Genomic DNA, 12,135 nt, shown 5'->3' on the forward strand with positions numbered 1-12,135 from the left:
CAATGCTCAGCTTACGGAGCACCTGGAGAGAGGGAACTTACTACATCCCTCACAATCCGGTTTTAGGGCGGGCTACTCCACGGAGACAGCTCTCTTACGGGCCTCTGAGACTCTAAGAGCTGGTGCGGATGCAGGACATACAATGGCCCTGATCATGCTCGACCTTAGCGCGGCTTTTGACACCGTAGCGCATTCCATCCTGCTACGATGTCTGAGCGAAGCTGGGGTCGTGGGCCCTGCGCTGTACTGGTTACAGTCGTTTCTCACCGATAGATGTTTCCAGGTACAGCAAGGGACATGTCGCTCGGTCGAGATGCCACTAGATCAGGGAGTGCCTCAGGGCTCAGCATTGAGCCCTACTCTTTTTAATCTCTATATGGCCTCCCTGGCGAAGGTTGTACAATCATTTGGGGTAGAATTGGTGTCTTACGCCGACGACACCCAGCTGCTGATTTCCCTATCACAGGACACCGCTAACACCCCCACCAACTTTAAGCCCTGTATGCAGGCACTAGCTGAGTGGATGGACTCCCACTGCCTAAAACTCAATGGCTCTAAGACTGAGGTGTTGGTGGTGGGGGGGAAAAGCGAAAACTGGTCAGCCGAGTGGTGGCCTACATGCCTTGGCCCTACCCCCATACCTTGTGATGAGGCTAAGAATCTAGGAGTCTGGATGAATTCCTCTCTCTCCTATGATGGCCACATAAGGCGTCTAGTGGGCAAATGTTTTGGAGTATTAAAGACTCTAAACAAAACCCTGGACCTCCTACCCATAGCGGCCAGAAGGACACTGACGCAGGCACTGGTAACCTCTCGGATGGACTATGGAAACGTATTGTTCCTAGGGGCCACCGAGGGCTGCCTGGGTCGCCTGCAAGTTATCCAGAATTCCGCCGCTAGATTGGTGCTAAGAAGACCTAGGAAGGCTAACTCGCAAATGGCACTGGATGCACTTCACTGGCTGCCTGTGAAGAAACGTGTGTGGTTCAAGTGCCTCCTCATCTGTCACCGTATTGTCTGGGGCAGGTCGCCCGCCTACCTTAGGGATCTAGTCAGTCGCTATGAACCAACAAGGACCCTTCGGTCGGAGGGTGCCGGGCTGCTGACAGTACCCAGAATTAGGAAGGCAAGAATGGGTGGACGATCCTTTGCGTGCCAAGCAGCTCAACACTGGAACAAACTTCCTCCTGCTCTGAGACTGGAGAGCAGTGAAGCACTGTTCAGGTCCAAGCTTAAAACACATCTATATACTGTGTAGGTCACAGGCTCTTGTGGCGATTGCTGGTAGCTCTAGCGCGGGGACACGCCGAGATGGCGTTACTGAGCGCTCTATAAGCTCTTTAATATAATATAATATAACCTGATTTTCTTTTCATTAGTTCCTTCAGTGACGCCTCCATCTCAAATGGACAAAAAGCTGACCATTTATCTGATGTGTCAAAAGTTGCCACATCAGACGTTCCTGATACAGGAAAGGCAGAGTAAATGGTTGAAATTTTATTTTGAAAAAAGACAGCTAGTTCCTCACAGAGAGCCACAGATGGGGGAATCGTGCTCTTCAAGGCCTGAGGTTTCACAAAGCCTTGTACTATCTTAAACATTTCTTTGGGGGAGTTGTCAGAGTCCATAATCTGTTTTGCCACATATTCCCTAATAATCCTACGCTTCAAACTGTGGAATTTCAATTGGCAATTGGTGTGGGTGGTGATCTTCCAAGTGAAGGAGTCGGACAAAGCTACTTCCTTTGTGGATATTGTTTGTGGACAAGCTACACATGTGCCACAGGGGTGGTGGCCCTGAACCGGGGGTAGGTTCCACAGGGGTCTTTGGCCACTGGTCACTGCCTGTTTGGGTCTGGTATGAATGAGCGTGTCCTTTAAGTTGCGTGTGCGCTTAAAGGCGAATCTTGGTCTAGGAATTGCAAGGGATCCTATATTGAGAATCCCCCAATGTTTGTTAAAGATTTTCTTTAGCTGGTTAGACCCAGGTTTGAAAGATGCTATACATGTAAGTGTATCATTGGGTTCCTTTATCTTAGGCTCTAGCAAGGCTTCTCGATTATTGTTCCTCGCCCGCTTCATGGACATCGTCACTTGATTTGTGGGATATTGTCTTCTGATCAGGTTCTGGGAGAGCGACCATTTCTCGTAAATCTGGGGCAGTATCAAAAAGCCATGGATGTTCCTGGGAACGCCCCCAGCAATATCCATTGCCCGCCCCTTTAGCGCAGAAAACTGCGTTAAAGAGAACAATATTTACAAGGCAGCATTAAGCCAAAAAAGCGGCTTAGTGCTGCCTCGTAAATATGGAGCAGGCTCCTGCACCACCGGAGCGCCACAAAATTTGATGCACCGGCAGCGCAAGGGGATTTTATACATAACCCCCTAAGGGACATATGTACAAAGAATTGGCATAGGCTGGCCCCTCAAGTCATTTTACTGCACTGCCCTACGCCAATACGAAAGGGCAGGAATGCACTGTATTCACAAGATTCCGTGCATTCCTGTCCTTTCAACCAGCGTTGGTTCACAGTTAGCAACCATGTCCCAAAGCAGGCACCCTTGAACCAAGGTGCAAGGGTGTCTGTGTTGTTGGCATGATTGTTTTTGTGCAGGAAGGTAAGCTTCTTTCACAAAAACAATCACAAGAGGCATTGTCCTCTTTCTATGTGTGCTGCAGAATGCAGCACATGCGGAAATAACTCTGGCTATCACGTTGTCTATTAATAATGTCATTCATTGTAGCTCACAGTATCTGTTCTATAGTGGTATAGTTGGGTTTCTTATGCCAATATTAAGGGTCCTATGTAGATGGGTATTTTATTTGAGAGTGATACTTGTGTCATTACTTTGGGTGTAAATGTGTCATTGAGTGTGTCTGCAAGATTTTAGCACATGTTCAGTATCCACTACTATCAGAGTATGGCGTGAAAAAAACACTGGGAGAAGTAGAGGTATGTCCAATTTAAAACATCATAGTTTGAAGTTTACAGAGATGTTTGCACATCCAAACTGATACTTTCAATCTCACTTGCGCTGTAAATAAAGTGCATCTATTGTCAACAAATTCAAAATAATCCGATTTGTTGTAATAGATTTTGAAAAGCAACTCATAGTGGAGGTAATGTTGGTGAGGATTGCAGAAGTTCAGTCACTTTACCATTTTGTAGTTGTCCTATACAGGTATGTTATGGCAGTTAGCCTTCCTTAGGTATATTGGTGAGGATTGCGGAAGTTCAGTCACCTCACCATTTTGTAGTTGTTCTTTACAGGTTTGTTATGGCAGCTAGCCCTCCTTAGGTATATTGGTGAGGATTGCAGAAGTTCAGGTATGCCACCATTTTGTAGTTGTTCTTTACAGGTCTGTAGTGGCAGCTAGCCATCATTAGGTATGTTGGTGAGGATTGCAGAAGTTCTGTCACCTTCCCATTTTGTAGTTGTTCTTTACAGGTTTGTTATGGCAGCTAGCCCTCCCATAGGTATAGTGGTGAGAATTCCAGAAGTTCATGTATGCCACCATTTTGAAGTTGTTCTTTACAGGTCTGTTATGACAGCTAACCTTCCTTAGGAATATTGGTGAGTATTGCAGAAGTTCAGTCACCTTGCCATTTTGTAGTTGTTCTTTATAGGTTTGTGTTGGCAGCTAGCCTTCATTAGGTATATTGGTGAGGATTGCTGAAGTTCAGGCAATTCACCATTTTGTAGTTGTTCTTTACAGGTTTGTGGTGGCATCTAGCCTTCCTTACGTATATTGGTGAGGATTGCAGAAGTTCAGGCACATCACCATTGTGTAGCTGTACTTTACAGGTTTGTTATTGCAGCTAGCCTTCCTTAGGTTTAATGATGAGGATTGTAGAAGTCCAGTCACCTTAGCATTTTGTAGTTGTTCTTTTAAGGTTTGTTATGGCAGCTAGCTTTCCTTAGGTATATTGGTGAGGATTGCAGAAGTTCAGGCACTTCACCATTTTGTAGTTCTTCTTTACAGGTTTGTGTTGGTAGCTAGCCTTTCTTAAGTATATTGGTGAGGATTGCAGAAGTTCAGGCACGTCACCATTTTGTAGTTGTTCTTTACAGGTTTGTCATGGCAGCTAGCCTTCCTTAGGTATATTGGTGAGGATTGCAGACGTTCAGTCACCTTAACATGTTATAGTTTTTATTTACAGGTTTGTTATGGCAGCTACCCTGCCTTAGGTAAATTGGTGAGGATTGAAGATGTTCAAGCACTTCACCATTTTGTATTTGTTCTTTACAGGTTTGTGTTAGCAGCTAGCCTAATTTTGGTATATTGTTGAGGATTGCAGAAGTCCAGTCACCTTACCTTTTTGTATTTGTTCTTTACCGGTTTGTTATGGCAGCTAGTCTTCCTTCTAGGCTAACCACTGATACAAGATGCCCATGCACTATATGCACTTCCCTGTATGCTTTAAGCATGAGCAAGCACTTGTTGTTTTAAAGGGGTTGTGCTGCTATCCCCAAATGTAAATTAGTGAGCATGATAGAGGCCGTAAAGCCTTCCCACTAAGGATGCAAAGGGATAGAGCCTGCACTCTATCTCCAGATGACCTAGGTTTCCAAAACATTTGTTTTTTGCCGCAAATACGCGGTCTAAATATGGAGTTTCTTGCATACAACTTAAGCTAAATGTATTTTTATCAGAGGTACATTGTACCAAAGCTCATATACAGTGTGGAGCAATTAACTGTATGCAAAGCTGTGCAGCCCTTTATCAATCTGTTTTATGCAACCACTCCTAATCAAACAGTCAGGGGCGTAGCTTCAGGAGGGCTGTTACACCCACCTAATAAATGTATTATTTAAAAAATAGTTTGATAGAGGAGCGTTCAGTTGGTATGGTAAGGTGTCTGTTGGATTTCCCCCGGGATTTTTAAATACTCACCAATCATGGTTATAATATTGTGCTTTAAGTAACTCCTCACGATCAGAAATCTTTCTCGTTCCACTGGCCCTTAAACCCCGATCAAGTGCTGATTCTCTTATAATAATTAACATTATATGGCGACGTGATTGTTGGAAAATCTGAAGGTTCCCCCCCACTCTCCATTCTTACTGGCCAAGCTACGCCCCTGCAAACAATAATGATGCCATCCCTAGTCAATGGACAGTGCTCTGGAGCTCCCAGTCTAGTGCACTCCCCAAAGCATGTCTGGCCACCATCCCGATGGCCGCCATCTCGTTTAGCATTACTGTCATTGCCACCATGCCTTTCTTTGGGAGCAGAAATAAATGCCAAACTGAGTTAGCTCAAGTGGGACTGTTAGTCATTTTATAATATGGGCTGGAACTGAGGGGGATCCCATAAAATGCAAATGTCTACCCTTGACGTAAACAGGTCATCTATGGTGAAGATCCTTCATACTTGATCTTTACTCCATCATACTTACTAAAATATTTTTCAGCTTTCAGAAAAGTATGGAGATGTTTTCAGTGCTGACATGGGGAGTTTAAGATTTGTCGTGCTGAGTGGATTACAGACTATCAAGGAAGCCTTTGTTCATCAAGGTGACATTTTTGCAGATCGACCACATATTCATACCTTCCACAACGTATCGAAAGATTATGGTAAGTTTTTAAAAAATATTACGAGCTTTTGATATATACACTATGGGGCATATCCTCAAGGACTTATCGCCGAGTTAGCAGCACTTTATCGCAGCCAAAGTGGCAATAAATGTATTCTCCTATTCACAAGCTGGTGCTAACAGCCGATCTCACCAGTTTTCATGTGATACCAGCCGCAAAAAACATCGCCACAGATGACACCGGCAACTAACGCTAATGATATGCAGAGTAGGCGTTCCTGTGCAAAAACACGTGACTGCACCACTTCGCAACATTCTCAACGACCAGCCAGATCGGCGATAAGATCCCAAAACATGCGATAAGGTGCGTTAGCAGCAGGGATTTAACACTTGCTCTTACCTGGTGGAAAGTCGGACGAAAACCTGCACCATAAAAGGGAGCCCAGCCCAGAGCCACACCTGAAGAACAGCAGATGCCATGGAGCTACTGATCATGCAGCTCGGACACCCAAGAGGGCTACAACACCCACTGACACCACCCCCAGGCCCACCACACCCCCTTGGACCCACCCGACCCCCCCGGACTACCACAGAGGCAGCACAAACAAAGACAGCGGACCTTCAGAAAACGAACCAGCCTCACAGACTTAACACCAGAGGATGTCATTGCCCACTACAGGCTCAAAAAGACAACTATCCTCCGCATCCTGACCATCATTGCCCACAGGCTGAGGGTACCAACACAGCGGACAACCAACATCCCTCCGCAGACAAAGCTGCTGGCTGTGCTGCACCTGTTGGCCTCTGGGACCTTCCAACCAACAACCACCAGAGTAGGAGGAGTCTCACAGCCAGCCCTATCAAAGTTCATCACAACTGTCTTGGATGCCATCATCAGCTTGGTACCCCAGCACCTTCACTTCCCCCACACTGCACAGGAACAGCTGAAGACCAAGCAAGGCTTCTACGCCATAGCTGGTTTCCCGCACGTCTTGGGTGCAATTGACTGCACTCATGTCCTACTTGTGCCCCCTGCCGACACCACACAATTATCGCAACAGAAAGCACACGCATTCCATCAATGTGCAGGCAATAGTGGACCACCGGGATCTCTTCACCAATGTCGTCACCAACTACCCACGCAGTGTACATGATTCCTTCATCTTCCGACAGTTCATCATCAACCAGCGCTTTGACGCTGGCACCTCCGGAAATGCACTGCTCGTAGGTAAGTACCAAATGAACACACCACACATCTCAAATCCACAATCATGCAACTCACAACTCTGGGAATGCACATGTTACAAACTCACATACAACATGCCAAACAACATGCCCACCTACCAGACACAACAGCACAACTTACTGTGGTAACCTGTTCTAGCCATGTACAAAAGCCATCAACCGCATGGCACCTCAGCCACACAATAGCAGAATGTGGGGAGAGTTGGGAACCAGGCATGTGCGAAGGAGGCAAGTGACCCATGAATGAGAATGTACACAATGCCAAGTGTGGCGTGGATGTGCTGGCCAGACTGCAGTATGCAGATCACAGACATGTCCATGACGACATATACTGCTGGTGTTTGTAGTCTAGTGTACAGTGGACGCAACCATGTTACCCCAGGCAGTGGGGAAGATCGCGGAAATGTGGCTTGTTACGTCCCCCCCTGTATGCATGAGGGGTGTGAATAAAAAGCCTGTTGCTCTGGGCGTGGTTCTCTTCCGGAATGGCCAACGTGTCTGCCAGGGCAGCGCCTCTCACCCCACCACGAGGCCGACACCGTGAGCGGTGGTGCCTGCAATCCTGTGCTCCTGCTGCACCCCAGGCCACTGGTCCCCAGAGCTGTCTGGCCTCCCCAGCGCACCCAGGCCTCACTGCTCACCTGCCGACACCGGCGTGTGTTAAAGAGGGCCCACCACATGCCGGTGCAAGCTCCAAGCCCGAGGCCCGTGACCTTGGCAGCCTCCTTAGACCATCGCTGGTGACAACGACACAGGCCCCCAGCACTCCTTCCTCGTTGACGTACTCCACCGTTGCCTCCAGCCTACACTGCGGTCTAGTAGGTCACACATTTGGAACTGAGTCTTGATTTATTAATTGCCGAGTTCATATCATTGTACGCATGGAGAGGAGTAAGAGGAAGACGCAGTTCAGTCCGGAGGAAAAGACAATCATCGTTATGGAGGTGATGGAACACTACCAACAACTGCTCTGGTGCCACTAACTCTGTGCATCGCAAGCCAAGGACACGTGGCTGTGGGCCGCTGCTGACCACTGCCTCCGGCCTACACTGCGGTCAAGTAGGTCACACATTTGGAACTTAGTCTTGATTTATTTATGGCAGAGTTTATACCATTGTACAGGCTTCATCACGGACTGTATCCCCTTTCAGCTCTGGTGCCACTAACTCTGTGCCCTGAAATTCATGGACACTCTCTGGTTGAACTTTGGTGACGTCTGAGTCTATGGCCTGGGGGTTGTCTTCATCATCATGTAGCTGATACTGACTTGGTGTTAAAAATGAGTCTGTAGCATTCATCTCCTCCATATTGCCTGTTGCTGCTTGGCTCTGCCCTCTGCATCATGCCCTGGAAGAACGCCTTCCACTGTACCCCAAAACACTCCGCGACATTCAGCTTCGACATTGACGAGGACCTGCTCAGCATTCGTGGCCCTACCTCAGGGCACCGCAAGTCACCGTCCCATGACGGTGTGCCTGTGCCAGCCGCAGTGCATCTGGGGCCACTAACTCTGTGCAGCTCAAGTCATGGATCCTTGCTGTTTGAACTTTGAACTTCTGATTGTCTGATCACTGTTGTAGTTGTTGCCAGCACCAACAACTCCCTGAGGGCTGGCTTACACTCACCCCCCACCCATCCAGTACAGGCATCACTGGACATGTGACCATGGCAATAAAAGGGGCCGGGCGCACGTGCCCGTAGCCAGCTCCACAAACTATCGAAGTGTGTCCATGTGGTCATTATGTATGCATGAGGGCCCCGGGCCCTACCACATTACATTGTTCTGTGTACAGCGGATGCAACCATGTCACCTAAGGCAGTGCGGAAGACCTGGGATATGTAGCTGTGTCGTACCCCCCTGTAAGCGGAGTGGCCTGGCATACAACAGTTCAGCGTAGGGGTGTGGATTAAGTTTTGGTTTTGCCAAGGAAGTAGCTAATACATGTGTCGATGTTGTAGTGTCGGCGACACCCGTCCCACAATGGACAATTTTGCAATGTAGCATGCCCCCGGAGTGCGAGCTCAGCCAAAGGGATAAATGAAGGCGGGCAAGCCCGCTTGGGGTCCGTGATCATACATGCCAACTGTTGTGTGTGTTTATTACCACAGCATAAGCCAAAGGACTACCCTCAACCGCATCGCTAGTTCTGCCAGCCATGAACTCTACATCTGTGTCTGCCCTATCCTTACCATAGGCCTACACACACGTGGCCGCCCACTGTCAACGCACAACATCACAATGTTGTTGTCATGCTTGTGGAAATGCGCAGACAGACATGACAATGGAGTGCCGTAGGAGTGCAAGTGATGCAACCGCGCTGCGCACACTAGTAAATAGGTTTGGGGGAGGGAGGACCAGCAGTGAGGCTATGTAATACACATTGATGCCACTCATTTGCTACAAGCAGTACATGTCAAACAGGAATCACTAAGTAACGCATATCACACACCAATGAACTAGTGAGCCTGCCAACACATCATGCATAACCAACTATTGACTCATGTCTCTCTGCACTGTCACAGGTGATCAAGGATATGCACTCTGCCCTTGGATGATGACACCCCTCTGAGCCCTGAACACACAGGCCCAGAGGCAGTACAATTTGGCCCACAAATGCATCAAGTCCCGCAACATGAGCAACATGGACATAAGGGGGAATCAGTGCCCCTACATTCGTCCATGCTTTCATACGTGATTAATCATAGACATGACATATCTGTGTGTATTAGAATGTATTATTCACGTTCAGTGGAGTGTTGAAGCTGTCTTAGTACTGGGCCATGCAGACAACACTTTACAATGTTGCCCCGTGGAGGGCGAGCCATAGTCCTTTAGGGATTGACTAGTTACTCGGAACGGGAAGAGTCCAGTCCACAGGCTGATTGCTGTGTCATTGTTAAGCAAACAAAATATGGCAGTCCACGTCGAGGGCCAAGGTTAGTGTCGCGGAGTGTATCGGGGGACAGTGGAAGGTGTTATTCTAGGGCATGATGCAGAAGGCAGAACCAAGCAGAAATAAGCCATGTGGTTGAGATGAGTACTACTGCTTCCTTCTTACCACTAAGGCAGATTCATCCTCATCTTCGACCTCTGACGTTTCATGTGCCTCACATTTGGGTGGTGGTGTTCGGTCTGCAGCACTGTGTGACACATCAGGGGTCGGAGATGTGGATGTAGAAGTAGCAACAGCATTAATCTGCGCAATGTCTTGTGGCATCACTCCCATGATGAGGATCTGCAGGGCATGGAAGATCCCATCTACAGCTTTCTCGTGTGCAGGCGTGGTAGCCATTCTTTGCACCTGCATCCGCTCCATGTTCTCCATGACCCTCATTATGTTTCCCAAATCACGGATGACACCGCTGTAGCCACTCTGACTAGACAGTTGTTGTTGTCTCTGATTCATGACACCAGCGACACCAGCCATGGATTGTTGGAGGGCATGGGGCAGACTGTGAGTGTCCGTTAGGGAGTGTAAGTGGTCCCTGATGGGACTTACACACCCACGTATGGCATCTAGTTTGGCTGCCATGAGGTCGAACCCCATCCGCACCTGTTCAGCCAGCTTCTTCTGGCAGTCTAACACACAGTGTTGGAATGCCATGTGTTCTTCGGTGAGGTGCTGGGAGCCAGACGTGGTGGTGGGTGCTTCCTGCTGTGTGGTCTGTGCATGGGGTGGGCTCACCTCGATGGTGCTGGGCTACCCTGCTACTGGAGGTGGGGTGCGGAGGTTGTCCATGAACCGTTAGAGTTCATCGTAGTTGATGTCCTGGGGGTCATCTCCATCATCACTGACGTGATGTAGGGTCTGCTCTGCAGGAGGTGTTGATTGTCCCTCTGCAATGTAAAGGGGAGATTCAGTTTCACAGTGTGTTCCTTGTATGTTGACGCATTGGCGAAGTTTACATACAGATTGCATGACAATCTACATTGTGACTGTTTGTGAGGAGATGCATATTTGATGTGGGACAGTGGACATTTGTACTACATCACAGATGTGAGGTTGTACTTGTACATTGTCATCTCACAGTTTCCTGCTATGCCAGATGTGATTGGCCATTTTGTACACACATGTGGCACCAGTTGTGTCCTGTGTTCTGTTGTGAAAGTTTTGCAGTTTGTACCACATTGTTGTCAATGTTGAGGTGCTATTATTCTTATGTGTGTGTGCTGCATTGTGGGTGAGCCGCCCCTGCAGCTCTGATTTGGCTGCCCCTTATCCCTCTCAGGCGGTGTGCCTTTGACTTCTGTGCTTCTACAGGGATGGGATGCTGTGGACTACGCAGTTACATTTTTTTAGAATGTTTTTCTTCTCTGCTTTTATAGTGCATTTTCCCGCATGACGTGTGGGAATTGCAGGCCTGTCGCTGGTTATCACTGATTTTTGTATCGCGATTTGGGACATCGTCACTTGTTTCTCGTTCGTGTTTCGCATTTTTTAGGCATCGCGTTAATTTTAACACAGTCATTAAACACGTTATCGTGAGACTATCTCATGGTACCGCCATGTTGAGAATACAACGTTAGCACAGCGTTATTTTCCCGAGATAGCTGCGATGTGAAAAGTTGCGTTAAGCTAATTTTGCGCTAATTATCATACGTTCTTGAGAATATCCGCCTATGATTTTAATCATCACCAAGAATATCTCAAGCCTGACATTTGTGGTATTTTCTGCACATCTGTGAATTTCAAATTTCCTTTAAATAAACATAATGTATAAACATACTCTCTTATAAGCAAATCATTGTGGATCAGTAAAAGTATTTTGAGACTAACAAGATTATCACTAACACCCACAGCTGTTTCTGACAATATGTTCCATTTATATTCAAATGGTTATTTTCATACTTCTATTTACATTTTATCTTGATATTTATGTGTTCATTATACTCTCATCGAATGTCACAAACCAGTTTGTTGTATAATTCTATTTAGAATAGACGTCTTCAAACTGTTGGTCGCGCCTTGGATGTGTTCCGGGACAGGGGGGTTCTGGGCGTAGATGAGCCTGCAATTACTTGCAAATGAAGATAGTCCGGATCCACGAGATACACGTTTCCAGGCTGTCTTCATTTACATGCAGCAGTTAAGGTGTATAAAAAGAGTGTGGGAACTGTACTACTGAGTGGCACGGGCAGAGTCAGTCATTCTGGACACAGGATCATAGACGGGCTTAAAAAGAAGAAAATATTCAGCATTTTATTGGTTTTAATCCCCTTCAGGTAACTGAATAAAAAATAACACGCACAACCCTCAAATAGAAAAAAATTCTAGTTGAAATAGTCAAAGAGAAACATACTGTTTACCTTATAAAACCTTCAGCTGGCTAATGCAAACCCTGCATATCTA

The 12,135-nt window shown here is 47.1% G+C and overlaps 1 protein-coding gene across 2 annotated transcripts in view; it reads left to right on the top strand.

Annotated features, from left to right (window-relative positions):
* LOC146834875 (cytochrome P450 2J2-like) overlaps nucleotides 1-12,135 on the top strand; it is a 412,959-nt gene that overhangs the window by 11,982 nt on the left and 388,842 nt on the right. For both annotated transcript variants that reach the window (XM_085602473.1, XM_085602474.1), the window contains exon 2: nucleotides 5,417-5,579. In XM_085602473.1, the coding sequence (XP_085458599.1) occupies nucleotides 5,417-5,579 (163 nt within the window). The remainder of the gene's footprint in view (nucleotides 1-5,416; nucleotides 5,580-12,135) is intronic.

This window comes from Triturus cristatus, chromosome 4_2 (genome assembly GCF_964204655.1).
Source record: "Triturus cristatus chromosome 4_2, aTriCri1.1, whole genome shotgun sequence".
Taxonomy (NCBI): domain Eukaryota; kingdom Metazoa; phylum Chordata; class Amphibia; order Caudata; family Salamandridae; genus Triturus; species Triturus cristatus.